General features: G+C 38.2%; 1 protein-coding gene across 2 annotated transcripts in view; it reads right to left on the minus strand.

Moving 5' to 3' along the window:
- Positions 1 to 2,994: 2,994 nt before the first annotated feature.
- CGL1 (alpha-1,3-mannosyl-glycoprotein beta-1,2-N-acetylglucosaminyltransferase) overlaps positions 2,995 to 18,776 on the minus strand; it is a 187,565-nt gene continuing 171,783 nt past the window's right edge. For both annotated transcript variants that reach the window (XM_089372551.1, XM_089372550.1), the window contains exons 16-19: positions 4,612 to 4,674; positions 4,309 to 4,347; positions 3,758 to 3,928; positions 2,995 to 3,576 (exon numbers count right to left, since the gene is read on the minus strand). In XM_089372551.1, coding sequence (XP_089228677.1) covers positions 3,463 to 3,576; positions 3,758 to 3,928; positions 4,309 to 4,347; positions 4,612 to 4,674 — 387 coding nt within the window. In that variant the 3' untranslated portion in view covers positions 2,995 to 3,462. The remainder of the gene's footprint in view (positions 3,577 to 3,757; positions 3,929 to 4,308; positions 4,348 to 4,611; positions 4,675 to 18,776) is intronic.

Raw genomic sequence — 18,776 nt, forward strand, 5'->3', positions numbered from 1 at the left:
TCCACCAACCGCAACACCTTAACTAGTGGCTCAGCAAGCTTCACAATCTCTGCTACCTTTCTCCAAAAAGTTTCCTCATGGACTTTCCTTTTCAATTCTTTGCCTTCTGGTTTGTTAGACCAATTGCTTTGATTCCATTCATCACTGGAAAACATCTTTTGCAAGTTTCTATGTTGGGAAAGCATAAACTGCAATGTCAAAAAATGTGTAGCAAATCTAGTGATGGTAGGCCTAATAATATCCTTGCCCCCAGTGTGTTTCCTCATGAGGCTCAAAACCAATGTATGATTGTAGATAAATTTTGTTATGCTTTTGGCAAGATCTATAGTGTTTTTGACCCAATCTAATTTTCCAATATCCTCAAGCATGAGGTGTATGCAATGTGCAGCGCATGGGGTCCAAAAGATGGTCTTGTGTTTTTCCTCTAACAGTTTACCAGCAAGAACATAGTTAGAGGCATTATTTGTGATGATTTGAACATTAGCCACCCCACCTCCTCAACAACCTGATCCAATAGCTGAAACAACAAGTGGCCATCTTTTACCTTATCAGATGCATCAACTGATTTTAAAAACATGGTTCCCTGTGGGCAGAAGACAAGAAAGTTTATAATGGTACGGTTTCTTTGATCATTCCATCCATTTGACATGATGGTACACCCTGTTCTTGCCCATGAGTCCCTGAACTCTTGCAAATACTCATTAATGGATTGAATTTCTTTCTGTAAATGAAACCCCCTTAGTTCATGCATAGTAGGGCCTTTGAAGCCTTTTCCAGCAGCATGTATGGCATCAAACATAGGCTCATAATATGGTGAACAAGCAGCATTAAAGGGGATATCAGCATCATACCACCATCTAGCTATGTACTCACAAGCAGTCTCCCTCAATTCTTTCTTCCAATGGTCATCTAAAGTGGGTTGTATTTGAGTTTTACTAACTTCAGGACCATGTGCATCTGATGGAGAGGAGGGAGTGAAACAACTTTTAATAGTCACATCACCCTTTTTCATTCTACCCTTTCCTTTATCTTGAACAGAACCAAAAGAGGGAGGAACATATCGGTTCCTTTATCTTGAACAGAACCAAAAGAGGGAGGAACATATCGGAAAGGGTTGGATGTATCAGTTTGAGGGATAGAGGAAGAACCTTCAAAATCATAATGGGGGTTGGCAGCCATCATTTTTTGTATCTCCCTCTTCCTCCCAATTTCAGCATGTATGTCTCTTTGCCTAGCTTTATCTTCTTTAAATTTCTCAAAGCTGGCCAACAAATTCTTCCTAATCTCCCCAATTTCCGGTGAGGTACATGGGGTAATTTGGCCTCTAATCCCTGCCAAGTGTTGTTTCAGCCTATTAATGCCCCCAGGACCTTCTTTAATTTTCCTATGGCAAAATTTGCATTGCATTTGACTATCAACCATTTCAACATATGCCCAAGCAGGATCTCTTGCTCTAGGTGCCATTTTTTTACTAGGAAATGAAAGAAAACAATTTGAAAAAAAAAAAAAAACCTTGATTCAATGTTCATTTATTTGACAAAAAACACTCTAAGATTTCTAGATATGCACCTAAAATTTACTAAGCAAAAACAGATTTATAGAGGTGAAAAAAATACCTCCAGGCACAAATTGCCTCCTCAAGCTTGCTCCAAGAATCAGCTCCTCAATGCTGCTCCAAATGGCTGCCCAAGAAGCTCCTCACTCTAGCTACAATGCTCCTCCAAGACTCCTCACTGCTGCTCCAAAACAAGCTCAAGAACTGCTCACTAACTCTCAAAGAAGACTCTCACTCAAATGCATAAGATTGCTGTGAGTGAATGAGAGCACTTGGGTGTGTTAAATAGGGTTTGGGGGGGGGGAAATGGACCCCAAAAATCATTTAGCAAATTCATATAACTATTTGGAGTCCAAACCAACCAAAAAACCATTTAAAAATCCATTAAAATTTTATAAAATCGTTGTAATACGTGTTGCTGGGCGGTTTGTTGTGACTCGGCCGAGTCATAACGGAAACGGCCGAGTTGGCCGAGTCAGCCATGACTCGGCCGAGTCATGGCTGACTCGGCCAGCCGGACCGTTCCAAAGGCTGGGTCATGGGTGGAGGCTTTGGCTCGGATCAACCCGGCCGTTTCGGTTTCGAAACGACCGTTTCTTAAAACAGTGCTCCACACCTTAAATAACTATGCCTTGGCTATCTTTGTGAGATTTCATTTTTTCTTTCAAAGCCAACCTATCTTATTGATCTCAAAGAATGCATATTAACAAACTTATTCCACAGATTAATTGTGAGCTTTTAGTCTTCCCAATATTGGACTTTCCTTAAGGTTCCAAATGTCAAGAAATCTACTAATTAAGCATAGGATTCCATTATTATGAAAAATGTTTATTGCTTAATGAATTCTAGATTCCTTGGAAGTCATAAACATGTCGGAGTTAGATACTATTGTATCATAGAACTTTGTTTGCCTCACTTGAGGACCAAGGGGACACGTCACATCCTTTACATGTTGGACATTATCTTCAAACTTCTAAACATTGATGCTGGGATGAAGAAGGATAACTCGAGATGACCTTGTTTACATTTTCCCTTGTACATATTTGGAACTGGTCTTCCAATCATAACATCGAGTCTCCTATCTTTTCTATTCTTTCAATATTCATCTATTATGTGAAACCATTTGATTGGATAATAAAATGGTCACAAGTTATTTTCCTCACAATTTACGTAAGTTAACACCCATGTGCTTTAGGCATGAACATACAAATTCTTAAGTATTCTATGCTTCTTGATTGATAGAAAAAACAAGCCCTGTATTTAGTCAGTACTGTCTTGCCCATATATCTAAGACTGCTGACTTTGAAAAAATTTCCTTATTTATTGAATTTATATAAAGAAGTGCAGTTCGTTTGGCATCTATCTCCACACATAAAATAACCAAAGGAAGTTATCACTGGATTTTCAAGCTTTGAAGTTATAGCAACCACTAATGTAACTTGGCTCAACTAGTTGATCATATTGCCAATACTAGGATGATAATATTGTATCACACAAAAGCTCTGCAGGCCACTCATAAAAAACGACGATGATTGCCTGGTAAAATTCAAGAAGCCCACTGCTTTGGCAAGTACAAGAGATACCAAAAATGGCTATCAGCATATCTGAAACTCACTTTGAACATAAAAATGAGAATTACTATCTTTCCTTTGTCTCTGTTTCAGCTTTAAATATTTACGGGGGATGGTGACAGAATCCCAGTGCTTCACTATATAATTTAATGGAAGATTCTCAAGAAGGATACCGTTCAGATTAATTGATATTTAGAAGGGTTGAATGGCCCTAAAAATTAGTGCAAGCTGATTTGACTGGCTGAAGTAGCTATCTTCTACTTCAAATAATTATAGGATAATATACAAAGGCTTCTGAAGAAAATACCATAGATAACCATTCAGGCCACCTATTTTTCAATGATCAATTCCAAGTTCTTTCATAGCCTCTGGACCAACTAAAAATATCCGCCTTGCTGTTTGCCATCTGAACACTACTACTCCTTTATAAGAAGTCCTTGGTATTCCATCCTGTAAAAATGACAAGATTAAAGTGGATGAACAATACTTCCATACAAACATTCTAAACATTATATTACTCAATTGAATATGATCAAATTGAAGGAAAGTATGATATGATTCTCCTGAACATCAGAACCTGACTGATTTCATATGATGCAAGTGGAGCAGGAGCTCTGGCAGAATTATATACCTTCCATTCTTCAAAGATCCCAAACTTCCGTGCAATCTGTTCAAAATGTCCCTGATCTTTATATTCTATCCGTACATCACCATCTATATTGTATGCCTTTTGAACAACATCCTCCCCATACACGGGTGTTGCACTTGAAACAAGTTTACCGAAGTACTTTGGATAGTTTGCCTGCACTCAGGGAACCTCCTATGAGCAAATCAAAAGCTAAGATTATATTATATTAGAAGCTGAATAAATTGCAGAGGAGTTGTCTTTAGTGCGACTTTTTGGACTTTTTGGTGCCAGAATCTGGCGGAAAATTTTGAGGTGAAATTTTGATTTGTGTTATTTAAACTGGTTTTTTGACTGTATATATAGATTCAGCACCCTGAAAAACCCTTAGGGCACTTCGATTGTGCAGGGGTTACCCATCAAGCTTGTGATTTCAATAAATTCCTGCCGGATTTTAGAGAAATTAGACTGGAAAAACCCACCGGAAAAACTTCCAAAAAGTCGCACTAAAAACGATCCTTATTGCAAATCATCTACATCAACTTTCAAAATGTTACCTCTGACAGGTAGCTCAGATCTTTTGACTTCCACTCAACCTGCACAACAAACATAGGATAAAATAATATCCATTGAGAGATATAAGAAATATCTATTTAGAATCACAACAGTTGTAATACAAATGGAAAAACAGCAGATTGGATTTCTCCGGCGAACAGGAGAAGCCAAAATTTCACTACCATTCTGATTTTGCCTGCTGAATATAACTATAAATACACAAAAAACACACATTCATCGTTCATGGAAAAGTCCTGAATACAAGCAGCCTGAAGATTGCATCGCAGGAGAATTTTATAACATACGGGAACATTATTCAGCTTGATTGACTCCAAATATTGTCTGAAAAACTGTCCCAGACTAGATCCCTGCCATTGAAGAGTGGGATTGAACAGTAATCAGCTTAAATAATCTGTTGTTCAGGAAAAAGTTAAAACTGCAAGAAGAAAAATTTCGTAATTAAAACTCTACAAAAATTTTCCATAGGTGCATGGCAACTTCATCAGACTGAAATAAAAACTAATTGATATAAAAGAATTATGAAACAGAGCTCCCTTGCAAACCAAAATACAGTTAACTGAAGTACACCATCCAAAATTGCATACCACAAAATGGATTTTTCATTCAAGTCTATATGCAAGAAGCAAGGAATGAGGGACATGAGATGCAGGTGGAAAGCGCAATCAATTTTTTTGAATATTTTGAGTAGGAAAGAAACAGAAAAGACAGCTAGAGTTGTGAAGCACGGGTATAATACTTGACCAGAGCAAAGAACCTGCAAGAAATGTCACGTTTGTGCTAGAATTGAGACTCGACTTGCCAGCTTGTTCCAAATGAGCTCCAAACACAGCCAGGAAGCGTGAAAGGGTGCAGATCCACATAATGTCTAATAGAGACTACATGTTGATGTTTCCCTTTCCTGGCTCAGGGAAGACCATCACATCATTTCCTCTGAATGTAAGTGATTTTTGTTTAGTCACATCGAACCTCTTGTTCTTTTACCCCATGGTACCAACAACACCAGTATAAGCATATTCTGAGTTTACCATATCAATAATTTCAAAATCTACATGGATGACAATACCCATTAGCCTATTTTGAATTTCTATCACAAAACCCCGTGGTTAAACAAAGTGTTGCTCGGGAACATTTAAGCAGTTCTTTGACCTTGATAATGATGTCAACCCAATTGTATACAAGCCGTTCTGGGATGTATGTTGACTTGTGACCCAAAATCAGCCACAAACTCTTGCACCAAAAATCCTTCTGTTTACTGGTTGACCTTAGGACCAAAGCTAATGAACACTCTCCAGACTTGTTCAACTTCTGAAATGTTTGGATTTATCCATTCAAATTAGCATAAGAAGAATTGGCATACAATATTTAAAGGATTTTAAGGAGTGCAAAAATGCATCGTCTTCTTTCAAGAATATCATTAGTTGTTTAACTGGTTTCCACAATTTGGCTTCTTGATCTTGACTTGTTGAGCAACTAGGCACAGCCAAAGGATTTTCATCCTAACCCATCTCTTGGAAGTATTGAGTTGCATCTTAAAAAATTGCTTCTACTCTACAGAGTTGCATATTGAGCTACCCTCCAAAGAGCTGGTCAAGTTGCACTTTTTGACCTGATAGTGGCATCAGTAACAATCTTTACTCCATGTCAAGTAACATAGCGACATGAATGTTGACATTCCTCTTTTCTATAATCTTTTCATGTATTTGGGCAAGATCACATAGAATGGTCCCCAACATTACAAAGACTGCAATACTTCAAGTCTCTTCTTCTTTCAAGAGCAATCAAAGCTCAAGCAGTCTTTTTTGAAACAAATGAAATATTATTGTTCAGCTTGACCTCCTTTTCTTTTGTCTCAAAATTTGACCTCGTAGCAGTTGACATATGTAATATACAACTCGTGGACTCATTGACTTCTATCTTCAAGTATTAAGTTGGCATTTAGAGGTTGAGTGTGTATCTTTTCATAGATAGATCACCATGATTTTTTGTTTTCAATTTATAAAGAAAATTTTGTGTATCATATATAACTTAGAATCACTGACATTGGTCCTAGAAGTTTCGTTCTCTATATGGTTGGACTATTCAATAAAAAGGATGAGACATCTACCTGTTGGTACAGGAGTTTTTGGACAATAAAGAATAGTATCTCAAATCATGACCCCCTCTAGGATGCAAAATACATTGTAGGACTTGTTACCCACCCATATACATGTATACATGGGTAACCTCGGGGAAAAGATTTTCTCCTATGATGCAGATTTCCAGCCAGCAGCTACATATGTTCTTCATTTTTCCACAACAGATCCACATTGTAGAGATGATGAACAACATTCTCCACATACAACAGCCCCTCATATGGCTCTTGATCCTAATATGCTCAACTCGTCAGCATACTCATCTGATGGTGGTGGCTCAACACACATGAGGTACTTTAGTCATTGATTCTATAGAGTGTTTACATTTAATGCATTAGGCATCTAAGGATCATGGGTTGAAGTCAAAGATCATGATGCTTGGACGTTATGTTTATTTCCTTACTTCACCTTGGTGGTTATCAATTCCTTCTAGTCAACTATGACAACCCTCAGGTTTTTCTTTCACTGTCCATGAGGGGCACAAATAGGAGGCCAAGATTGTGATAACATCATTGTAGAGATGATGAACAACATTCTCCACCTACAAAAGCACCTCATATGGCTCTCAATCCTCATATACTCAACTTGTTAGCATACTCATCTAATGATGGTGGTTTACCACACGAGGTACTTTAATCATTGTTTCATATAAACCCAGGAGGTAACTCCTCAAACGAAATTGTGATTTTGCATTAAGGTTGATCATAGATATATACATGGAGGGAGAGATTCTTGGGCTTCTTCTCCCAGTGTCTCTTCATATTCTAACTCTCCTTATTTTCTATTTACATTATTTTACACATATTCATCTAATCCCAAGGGTTAGGTGTCAACATTCCCCCCTTTAATCTGAAGGGATATTGGTGAGTCCAAGCATCATTTTGAATCTTTCAAACTTTTCTCTTCCAAGCTCTTTGGTGAAGATGTCTGCAATCTGCTCAGTTGTGGAACAATGGCATAGATGGATTGTCTTGGCCCCAACATGATGTCGAATCAGATGGTATTTTGTATTGATGTGCTTTGTTCAGTCATGGAACTTTGGGTTCTTGGCCAACTTTATTGCAGAAGTGTTGTCAATCATGAATGGAGTTGAATGCACTTGTTTCACCTGCAAATCTTCCAGAATTTTCCTGAGCCACACAATTTCCTTTGTTATTTTTGTTGCTGCCACATATTTTGTCTTTGTTGTGGAATCTGCTCGAACTGATTGTTTGCGTGACCTCCAAAAGACAGCTGCTGATCCAAGACTCATAGCATAACCTGAAGTAGATACCCCAGTTTCTTAATCTCCATCGAAGTCTGAATCAGAGTATCCAAGCAAGTTGAAGTCGCCCACCTGTGTATACTTAGGTCCAAAGTCTTGAGTTCCCTTCAAGTACTTTAGAACTCTTTTCACAACAGACCAATGTCACTCACAAGGCTTTTGCATAAACCTGGAGAGGATTCCAACAGCAAATGAAATGTCTGGTCTAGCAGTAGTTAGGGAGTTGAGACTTCCTACAAATCCTCAAATTCTTTTCCTTCAATGGATGTGAGATTTAAGTTTTGTTCCCTTGGAGTAGTCAAAAGATTGCACTCAGCGATGCCAAACTTGTTCAACAGATCTCCAGTGTACTTCTTCTGAGAGAGGAATATAAAGTTCAGATTTTGAGTTACTTCAATACCAAGATAGCAGTGAACATACCCCAAGTCTGTCGTTTCAAAACCTTTCGTCAATTCCTTCTTTATGGATGCAATATAGCTCTCATTGTTCCCTGTCATCAAAAGATCATCTACATACACCACAAGATATACAATTGTTTTGTCAACTTTCTTGACAAACAAAGTTGCATGATCAAGATCATAATGTTTGAAGTTGAGTTTCAGAAGATGCTTAGTTAACTTGTCATACCAAGCTCGTGGTGCTTGCTTGAGGCCATACAAGGATTTTACAAGCTTGCATACTTTATGTTCTTCACCCTTCACAACAAATCTTTCTGGCTAGGGCATAAAAACATTCTCTTTTAGATCTCCATTCAAGAAAGCAATTTTTACATCCATTTGATGGATTTCCAACCGTTATGAGCTACCAAGGCAAAGAGTGCCTAGATGGTAGCCCATTTTGTTGTGGCAGCAAAAGTCTTCTCATTGTCGACCCCTTCCTTCTGTGCAAAACCTTTTCCCACAAGCCCGGCTTTGTGCTTGTCAAGTGAGCCATCAGTTTTATACTTGTTCTTGTAGACCCACTTGCAACCTATTGGTTTGGTTCCCAATGGAGGATCAACCAGCTTCCAAGTGCCATTCTTTATCAAGGCATCATACTCTTTTTGCATCGCTTCTTTCCATTCATCATGAGAAGCGGCTTCTTTGAAGGAAGTTGGTTCAAGATCTAAAGACAAATTCAACTCTCAATCATAAGAAACATCCATATCAACAAACGAATCAGAATCATCTACATCACCTCCATTTTGTCTGGTTGTGCTTCTCACTCTTGTCTTTCCAACCTCATCAGGGTGAACACTTTAAAGTGTCTTTGTCAGCGATTTTGGAGGACCTTTCTGAGATGGTCAAGGCTTCTCAGTTGACTAAGTTGGGACTGAGTCAAGATTTAGTCTCCCAATTTTTTCAATCACATCACTCAAAGTATCATCAGTGGCTGGAGCTTCATGTCGGGGGGAGAGTGCAAAAACTGAAAGGTTAGTCACGGAGAAGCAGATGGATATCAAGGAGGGCTTCTTGTCTAAGAAATAATGAATGAATGAGTGGAGTCACCACCCAAACAGGACACCAACCAAAATATCCAGGGGCTAAAGGTGCAGATAGAGAAGATGAAAGGATTAGTGAGAAGAAAAAGATAAGGTGATGAAAAGATGAAGAAATACAATGGCGCTAGAAAATGTGGCATTGATGGGATAACAAATGATGAAAGATTGAGAAGATAAAGATGATTAAGACGAAGGTCGCAAAGCCAAGGTCCAATAAACTGGTACCCGACAATGGCACCAAAAAATGTTGTGCTATTTGACAGGCTAATGAAGAATGATTAGAAGATTAGGAAGAATGTCGTTAAACCCTGGCAACAAGAAACCATGTTAATTTTTGTTAAATTGGCAACTAGGGCCAAACTCCATGTGGGTCGGCTTATTTATGGCAGCTGATATTTTTATTAGATCCCTCTCGTCGAGAGGTGTAGGATTGATCCAAAGATCATCCGATTCCGATAAGTATTTATGGAGATATGAATTTATTTTGTTTATGTAATTATTATCAAGCCGACCAGCTCTTATGTAGGCTCTAGAAGCCCAACCGACGTGTCTATTCATCACCCTCATTTTAGTATAAATATAAGAGGATTTGATGTCATTTAGACACACTCTTTAAGTGATCTCCTCTCCACGTCTTGGGTTTTTGGAGAAGGAGAAACGTTAAAGAGTACGTTGGGCTAAGTATGATGCCCTAGCTTATATGCAGATGATGCCCTAGCCTACATGCTGTTCAAGAAGCCCTAACACTTCTGAACGCAGTCCTATAATGGAGTCTCCTAACCGCAGTAAGGGAAGACAATACACAGGTGGACTTCATGACTGTATATATGTTAAAGAGGAGACTTAGCCGCAGTTAAGAAGAGCCCTAGCTGCAGGTAAAAGAGGAGACTTAGCCGCAGTTAAGAAAAGCCCTAGCCGCAGGTAAAAGAGGAGACTTAGCCGCAGTTAAGAAGAGCCCTAGCCGCAGGTAAAAGAGGAGACTTAGCCGCAGTTAAGAAGAGCCCTAGCCGCAGGTAAAAGAGGAGACTTAGCCGCAGTTAAGAAGAGCCCTAGCCGCAGGTAAAAGAAGAAGCCTTATCCGCAGCAAAAGGAGGGCTGATCAGCAGTGAAACATAAGCCCTATACGCTGTAATGAGGAGGCCCTAATCCGCTGTCATATTGTAGCCACTGTATTGAGAAGAGTTTGGGCAGCAGCAAAAGAAGGCTTCTATACGCTGTCTAGAGGAAAGTCATGAAGCCCTAACAGCAGTGAGGAGATCTGGCCGCAGGCAAAAAGGGAGACGTATTACGCTGTCAATCTAGCCGCAGTTTGATGTGTGATCCATCAACTGTCTAAGGAACTTCAATACGCTGCATAAGAAGCCCTAAAGAGCCCTACACGCAGCATTAAAAGGACCCATATATCAGCGTCTAGCAGCATGGAAATCTCTGTGACATTACTGTTGTTTAAAGAGCTATTTAGATCACTGTTTGAAGAGACTACAGCTACAGTCCACTGCTGGGCTAGGCCGGAGGCCATAGCCAACAGTTGGAGGCCTTTTTAGTAGCTGCATTCAGAAGGTAAGCAGCCCTATAAGGCAGCGTATCACTGGAGGATTGTATGAAGGCTAGCCACAGTAATCAGGTGAACTGTGGGGTATGTTTAAGGTGTTATGGCTCTCAGAGTTTGTGCCCAAACAAATGACCAGGTCTGCCATGCACCCGTCCTTATGAAAGGTACCAGATTAGTAACCTTGACATGATCAGTAAAGCAGCAAAGGAAGGAGAGTCTTATGGAAAGAAAGCTTCAGTAATCTGGGTAATTGACTGAGCTGTTCATCTGCTGCATATCTTCAGTCCTTGGGATCAGATCTGCAACCTCATTTTGTGTTATCTTCATGGTGAAGATCTTTGATAACTGATCTCTTATCTTGTCAAGTCAAAGTATTGACTTCTGATGTATATGTACTATCTCTCTCTCTGCTGAACCATTGAAGAACATAGAAGAAGAATTTATCAAGGGTTTCCCCACATTGGGGTTTGTCCCTGGCTCGCGCCATATCTTGTGTCCTCTTGTCTTGGCTTGTCTTCTGCATATTATATTTATGTTCTATCTGCAGTTTATCGTAATGCTGATGTGATTGCTAACTGTGAAAATTTAAATAAATTGCTCTAGCATAGAACATACCTAAACTTAACAATTTTTCATAGTGCTACATTGTTCTTTACTTTGATAATTGCATTTCATCATTAATACATTAAGTTCACTCCATATCATCATTACATTATTCAGATCTACACCATTATTCATCAGCATATGCAATTATATAGAAAAACAACATTATCATCATCAATGCAGCGGAACATAAAAGAACAATAGAAGAAAAGCACGCACGCACATAGAGACACCAAGATTGGTCTGAGACCAGGGCAAAACCCACTATGGGGAAAACCCTTGCAATCTTCTTCTTCTTAGATTGTCATCAAATGATTCGGCAAAAGAGAGTACAATGATCCATAACTTTATCTATGCAACAAAACCACTATGATATCCATGAAACAGATCTAATCATGCGTATAATCAAAACCCTCATTCTGATGGTTGTAATGTGCTGTCACAAACTGTCAAATCTTGGATAGTGTTGTCACCGATATGAACACTGTTGTCACTAAGCGGAATCCTCGGAATACTGAAATCTCATCTATGAGTCCCAGACGTAGGGAGGAGGAGTTGTGTGAGCGTCTATAGCAGTTATAGACACTCTCTGCATAACTGGATGACTATGTTCGGAACAAATTTGGACGCTCCCAAGTGAACTGGATGAGGGCGTCTGAGGTCAAACATACCCAAACTTGCTTCAAGCCCTAGACGCTCTCATAAGGCCACTGTGCAAGCGTTTATGGCAGCCCAGACGCTCTCAGGTGTTGAAGGAAAAGTAACTAGGTTCGGTTTTCATTATGACTTGTAACGATAATATTATGAAGAAAATTGTTATTCCTTGCATCATGGGTTTCATGAGCAAGATGTGTTCACCATAGGTCAAAGACGACTTCTTGATGTCTTTAGGAATTTTATGTTTCATCATAAATATTATGAAAGACATAAGGTCAAAGGTCAAAGGATATGCTCCAAGATAAGTGTCACTATCGTCTTGCAAATTCGCTCTACGAACTGGAATAAGTCTCCTTGACATGTCAGTTTTAGATTCAAAGGCTCTCCTGTCGGCTTGACATATCATCGTTGACCTATATATATATAGTGGTAACGTAGAGTCAATGTACATAGATCTTTGGAATAAGATATATATTACAGTCATCAAAAAGGGAACGAATACACAGTGATATCTCTCAGTAAGTGAACTTCGGATATCTCTCGAGAAGCTCGATATATCTCTCAAGGTCTATAAGTGAAGCTCAAATATATCTCAAAAAGATTGCCTCAGCATATCTCTCAAAGTCTTCGAATCTCATATTACAGTCATCAAATATACAGTGGACATATCTCGAAGGACAGAGTCTTGGCATATATCTCAGAAGCTCAGACATATATCGAAGGACAGAGTCTCGACATATATCTCAGAAGCTCGGACATATCTCAAAGGCAGAGTCTCGGTGTTTATCTCAGAGTCTCAGTATTTATCTCAAGGTCTCGGTATATCTATATGTGAAGCTCAGTATGCTTTCTGAAAGCCTGTAAGGATATCTCGAAGCCTCTCAATCATGCTCGAATATATAAGCCTGAAAGGTATCCTTGGGACATCCTTCAGAAGTGCGATATATCACTCACTATAATGTATATACTTCAGTACTTATAAAAGGACTACGCATATGCAACCACAGCAACAAGTGCTCAACATAACACTATCTGGTGACATAACTTATCTCTAGTGTAATCAACAAGGAATCAAAGGACTGTGGCAAGTCAAGAAGAGAAGGTGTCAAAGACAGTGACCGGACAGTGAAGACATAAGGAGAAGGAGAACAGTGAAGTCAAGACAGTGAATCAAAGACCAAGCAGTGCAGAGAATAGTGACACTTATCTTGGAGGTAACCTTGTGTTTATTTTGTCAAGGGTCTTGGTATTCATCTAAATATCTATAAGAAGAGATTCAAGGGTTTTACTCTCAAGAGGAGAGGTTTTTCCTTGGCTTGAAGCCAACATCTTGTGTACTTGTTTTTATTATTGATCATCCATGTTGATAACTATTTGAAGAATTGAAGAACACACTAATAAAACAAAGTTAATTGAAGAACACAACACAAACTGTTATCAACAAGTTTGGGAAGAATCACTAAATCATGAATTGCCCTAGATTCTTCAACATTAGGACCACTCTGTGGGAGCATCCGGGGACTAATACAGCCTGATTTGACCCTCAAGCCCTGGATGCTCCCATAACTCACTATGTCAGCGTCCAAGGCTCCCTAGACGCTATCAGGACCACTTTATGCCAGCGTCCAAGGCTCCCTAGACGCTATCAAGACCACTTTATGCCAACGTCCATGGACTAAAATGATGAGTTTTGTGCCAGCGATCGAGATCCAAAAAACCCTAGATCAGTGCAAGCTTTGACCCTGAGATTTCAGACCCTTATGCGAACTTTCCTCTGACAGACCTATGCGAACCAAGACAATAAGAGAAGAGAAAATGGCTTGATCAATGTTTCTAAATGAGCTTGAGGTCTCTTCTATTTATAGGCTTTCATGAGGGTCCACTTGGGGTTGAGGCTGACCTAAGCAGTTACACATGGTTAGGGCCGACCCATTCCATAATACATGTATGAATAAAATAATTCAAAACTCAACTTTCGCTTGACCAAATTGGGTGATATTTAGGTCGATTTTGGTCCTCTCGAAAAGAGGAATCTAATGCAATCATTATCTTCATCATATGAGATGTCCAAGGTGGAATTTGACTGCAGTTGTCAGAGTTGTAAGCCCATTTTGCAAATATTTTAATGTAAATGATGCTAGTAAGACCATATCTATGTAACAACCTAGGTAAGCCTACTATTTTGGGAACGGATTTCACCCTAGGAGGGTTTTCGTCTCACTGATTCATTTGTGTTTCTAAACACAGATGATCGGCAGAGTTTTTCTCTCCAACCTCACCCCAATGCTAAGGTGGAATTTGACGTCAAGATCTTGGGTGAGTCTTAGTGTTCTAGTCGAGTTTTTTTGTAAAAGTGATTTGGGAATAATTTAAGCTAAATGGCTAAATTATTTTATTACAAATCACTTGGTCTACTAGATCATATTGAGTCACGAAATTGCGTATTATATTGAGGGTCTATAACGAAGGGGTGTTCCCCCTTTGAGGGTTGAAATTGTAATATCTTGATGTAAAAGATATTTTGGTGCATGGTCCCTCATATTTAGACACCATGGCTAAAATATTTAAGGGTGGAAAAAATTATTAATACCCTTTAGTGTCAATCAATTAATTTTTCTGGCTAAAATGAATTAAAATCCTAAGCCAAAAAATTAATATATTTTGAGTCAAAAATGATTATTTTTTATTTTTGGTTTTCTGGCAAAAAGCGACAAAAATATTAGCAAGAAGCTGGTCAGAAAATAAAAATGAGGGAAAAATAAATTCTCTCCAAGTGAAAAATATTAAAAAGGGGAATGTGCACTTTCCAAGAAAGGAATCTCCACAAATCAAGCAAGCAAAAATTCAAGAAAAAAAAAATTGGTCTAGAAAATAGGAATTAATTCCCAAAAAAAATGATTTTTAAATAAAATCGAATTTATGATCCAAGTTGGTTAAGTGAATGGGGATTTTTCAAAAACAAAAAACAAAAATTGGACCAAGGAAAAAGGCATCATCAAGTAATTCAATTTTTTTCTCAAGCAATCAACGGTGGAAATTATTTTGACATGGATCAAGCATTAATCAACCAAGATTGAGTCAAATTTGTGCACCTTCATGGATCTAGTCGTTTTCACTAGGAAGAGTCTCCAGAGCTCTCATTTTTTCTATATAAGGAAGCATATGCTTCTCATTGTAAAATATTTGATCTTTGGATAGTGTACTGGCTTTGAAGCTCTGTAATTTTTTTTCTTGTGCAATAAAGCAAACACTTTGGGGTTATACTACAGTGTCTTCTTAGTTTATTATGGTAATGTGTATCATCATGTGCTTATAATTTCTACAGTTGCACTATTTTTTGTTATATTCATTGGCCATCTAGATCTAGTGGTTACTTGTTTGTACCTCTATTTGGATTGGGGAGTCATAGTTGAATAGGTAGATCTGGTGGGTTCTTGTTTGAAACACGAGCTCCTTCTCTTTGTGCTAACCAATCCCTGTGAATCTAACATAATCCTTCAAAGTTTTGTAGAAATATTTTTGTGAGCAGATATTGATGACTTGGGGAAATTCTTGCTTGATTCAACAAAGTAATCGAGCTGGGCATTTTGGAAAGTTCTTGTTTGAACCACCCATCTACCTAGCACATAATGACTTTAGAACTCGTGGTCAATATCTTGAGGTCTTGATCATCCAGAAATTTTAAAAGGGAGTTTTCTCTGCCACTTATTTTAAATAAAAAATCATATTTCAAACTTTTAGCTTATTGAGCTTTAAGTGATAAATATGCTATTTAAAGAGCCTACCTCATTGTAGGTATTTGTAAATATTTTTTCTATCCTTTTCATTCTGAATTTGTAAATAAAATTTGTGTATATTTTAAAATAACCTTGTATATAATACCAATTTGCATTGTACGTATTGTATTTTTCTTGTTTATTTCTGCAGATCTGGAGATTTTTCACAAATCTTGAGGGGGTTTTGGCTCAGTTTCGGTAGCCCATATTGCAAAGTGCAAGCCTCTAGGGCTCTTAAAATCTGCATTTAATTTTTTTTGCTAACTCTGATTACTTTTACAGAGATCACTGAATTTTGACGAGAGGGTTTGGTCATGGCATTGTGTTTCAATTGCTTAAGCTCAATTTTGCAAATTCTGGAGGCCTGGTTTTGAATTCTGAAAATTTTAGTGAAGGTCGCTGGCATTTTATATGGCCTTTATTTCCTTGACTGAGAGCTTGAAGAGGTATTTCTCCTTTGGCTCGGATTTTCTCCTGGCTTGGACGTCATGAAAGGCAGCGAAAATATTTTTTAAGGGGTTAGGGCCTGCAATTTAAAGAATTAATCATAAATAAAAAAAAGGGAAAAATGAGCCTTCCTTCTCATCCAACCGTGAGTAATTTGGTTAAATTTCTTATTTTGCTATGAGCCCTTTGAAAGTTTGTCTCTGTGCATTTATCCAGCGGCTAGGGTTCAGAATCATATTGCAGAAGAATTTTTTTAAACCGTGCTCAAATTTTTCTGGAGTGTCTTCCACATTTTGAGCCTGCACAAGATTTTTTCCATATGTCAGATTGAGCAAAATTCCTCCTTGAATTAAATGTCTGGCAGTCTGACTAAATCTGTGAAAGATTGTCGAAAAATTGAATTTCTGGAACCCATCTGCAAATTTTTAGTAAAATCGAAATATTTCTTACTCCAGGGCTTGATCTTTAATTGATTTATACTTAACCCTTGGTTGCTCTGCAAAAAATAAAATCGAGATTTCTTGAGAACGTTCTCTCTTTCCTAGCAGACCGAAACTTTTTGGGCAGTTCGATTTATTCTGGGATGGTTATTTTTTTCTCCTGAATCAAAATTCACTTTGTGGACAGTCATTTTGCAGAGTATGAGGTCAGATCGAACTGTATACTTCCCCGTGGGAGCCGTTTGCAATCTTCCAGCCGTTTTCTCCTCTGATGCAAGCATAAAAGAAATTCGTCCTTTTATTTAAGCGAGAGCCCTTGATTCAATTCCGTGAGCGAAATCTCCATGGTATTTGAACAAATTTTCATAAAGTCGACCCTTGGAGAATTAATTATAAGAAACTCTAGCGTTTAATTTTTTGGAGTTCCACATCCACTTTGAAAATTAAATTTGGGAGCATTCTCTATCTTAGGTAAGGTCGATTTTCACTTTGGGAAGAAAGTTCTCTTGTTTCAATCATTATTGAATTTTTCCCATTTGAGAAAATCCTTATTTTGGTCTTGTTTATATTGACTTGCATCCCCACTGCTTTACAAAAATGTTCAAGGGCATAAAGGTGTATCTGCAATCCCTAGGCCGATTTAGCAATCAATACAAGGTCATCAGCGTATAAAAAAATCTTTATCACAAACTTCCCCAACTGAACACCACCCCCACCTTGCAGATTTAGCCATTCTTCCAATAATATATAAACCGAAAAGAGTAGGGGATAAAGGGCAGCCTTGCTCAACTCTGATGTCACTTCTAAAGCTTTCTGAAATGCCTGCGAAAGTTCTAATTTTGACTTTCACCTCTTCATAAAGCCTATGGACATCAACTCTATAATTCAAAGGAAATTCAAATTCTTCCATTCTACTCCACAACTTATCTCTAGGGACCATTCCCCAACCGAACACCATCCCCGCCTTACAGATTTAGCCATTCTTTCAATTTATCAATATATAAACCAAAAAGAGTAGGGGATAAAGGGCAGCGTTGCTAGACTTTGATCTCACTTCAAAAGCTTTCTGAAATGTCTACTGAAGTTCTAATTTTGACTTTCACCTCTTCATAAAGCCTATGGACAACAACTCTATAATGCAAAGGAAATTCAAATTCTTCCATTCTACTCCACAACTTATCTCTAAGGACCACGTCAAATGCCTTTTTGAAGTCAACAAAGCAGCGAAATACTTCTTCTTTGCCCTCCCCAAACTTTTCAATAATGTGTCTCAATGTGACACCATGATCTATTGTAGAATGCTTCGGCCTAAAACCTGCTTGCCCTTTTGCCCTCTTTTCTTTGACTTTTGCCCACTCACTGATTCTATTTTCCACCATGTTGCTGAAGAGCTTTGCAAACAACGAATTGATAATAATGGTTCTATAGTTGGAAGGATTATTCATGTCTGCACTTTTAAAAAGGGGTATTTCTAGACTAGTTGTCCAATCTCTTGGGAATCCTTGCCGAATGACATTGTTGAATATTTCCATGATGTGCGGTGCAAGAATGTTCATTCCCCACTTTAGATATTCTACTTGAAGTTCAACCAAGTCCTTTGCCTTTCCTATTTTCAACTTCTTAATTCTTGTCTCTACTTCATGTAATGTGAAAAGCTTTGTAGTTGTGTTAATCATGGGAGGAGGCTCCTCCGTTGATTCTTTCTCATAGAGTTGTCTTGCATAGTCAAACCATTGATTGGTTGTAATATTATTTTCAATTTGCTTCTTCCTTGGTTGAAGTTCCTGCCAAAAACGTTTTGGGTGATTCTTGCCTAGATATATTAACTCTTCTCGTCTTGTTTGCATGAACTCATCTTTTCTCTTTTTTAAAATATGCCTATATAAGTCTACATTCATTTTCTCCTCGTCTGCCTTTTTCAAAAAAATTCTTGCCATTTTGCATTCCTCATCAAACCAAGCAGTTACAAGAAAACAATTTGATTCAGATTTCCTATTTTTTGCTCTTTTGCACTTCTCAAGTGCACTCTGAATTATATTTGTTAACTCATGACTATTGAGGCTTTGGGAACCACTCTTCCCCTTCTAAATTGATCTCT

The sequence above is a fragment of the Pinus tabuliformis genome, chromosome 8, assembly GCF_031772625.1.
Source record: "Pinus tabuliformis cultivar Carrire ecotype Pingquan chromosome 8, CPIR1, whole genome shotgun sequence".
In the NCBI taxonomy this organism is placed as follows: Eukaryota; Viridiplantae; Streptophyta; class Pinopsida; order Pinales; family Pinaceae; genus Pinus; species Pinus tabuliformis.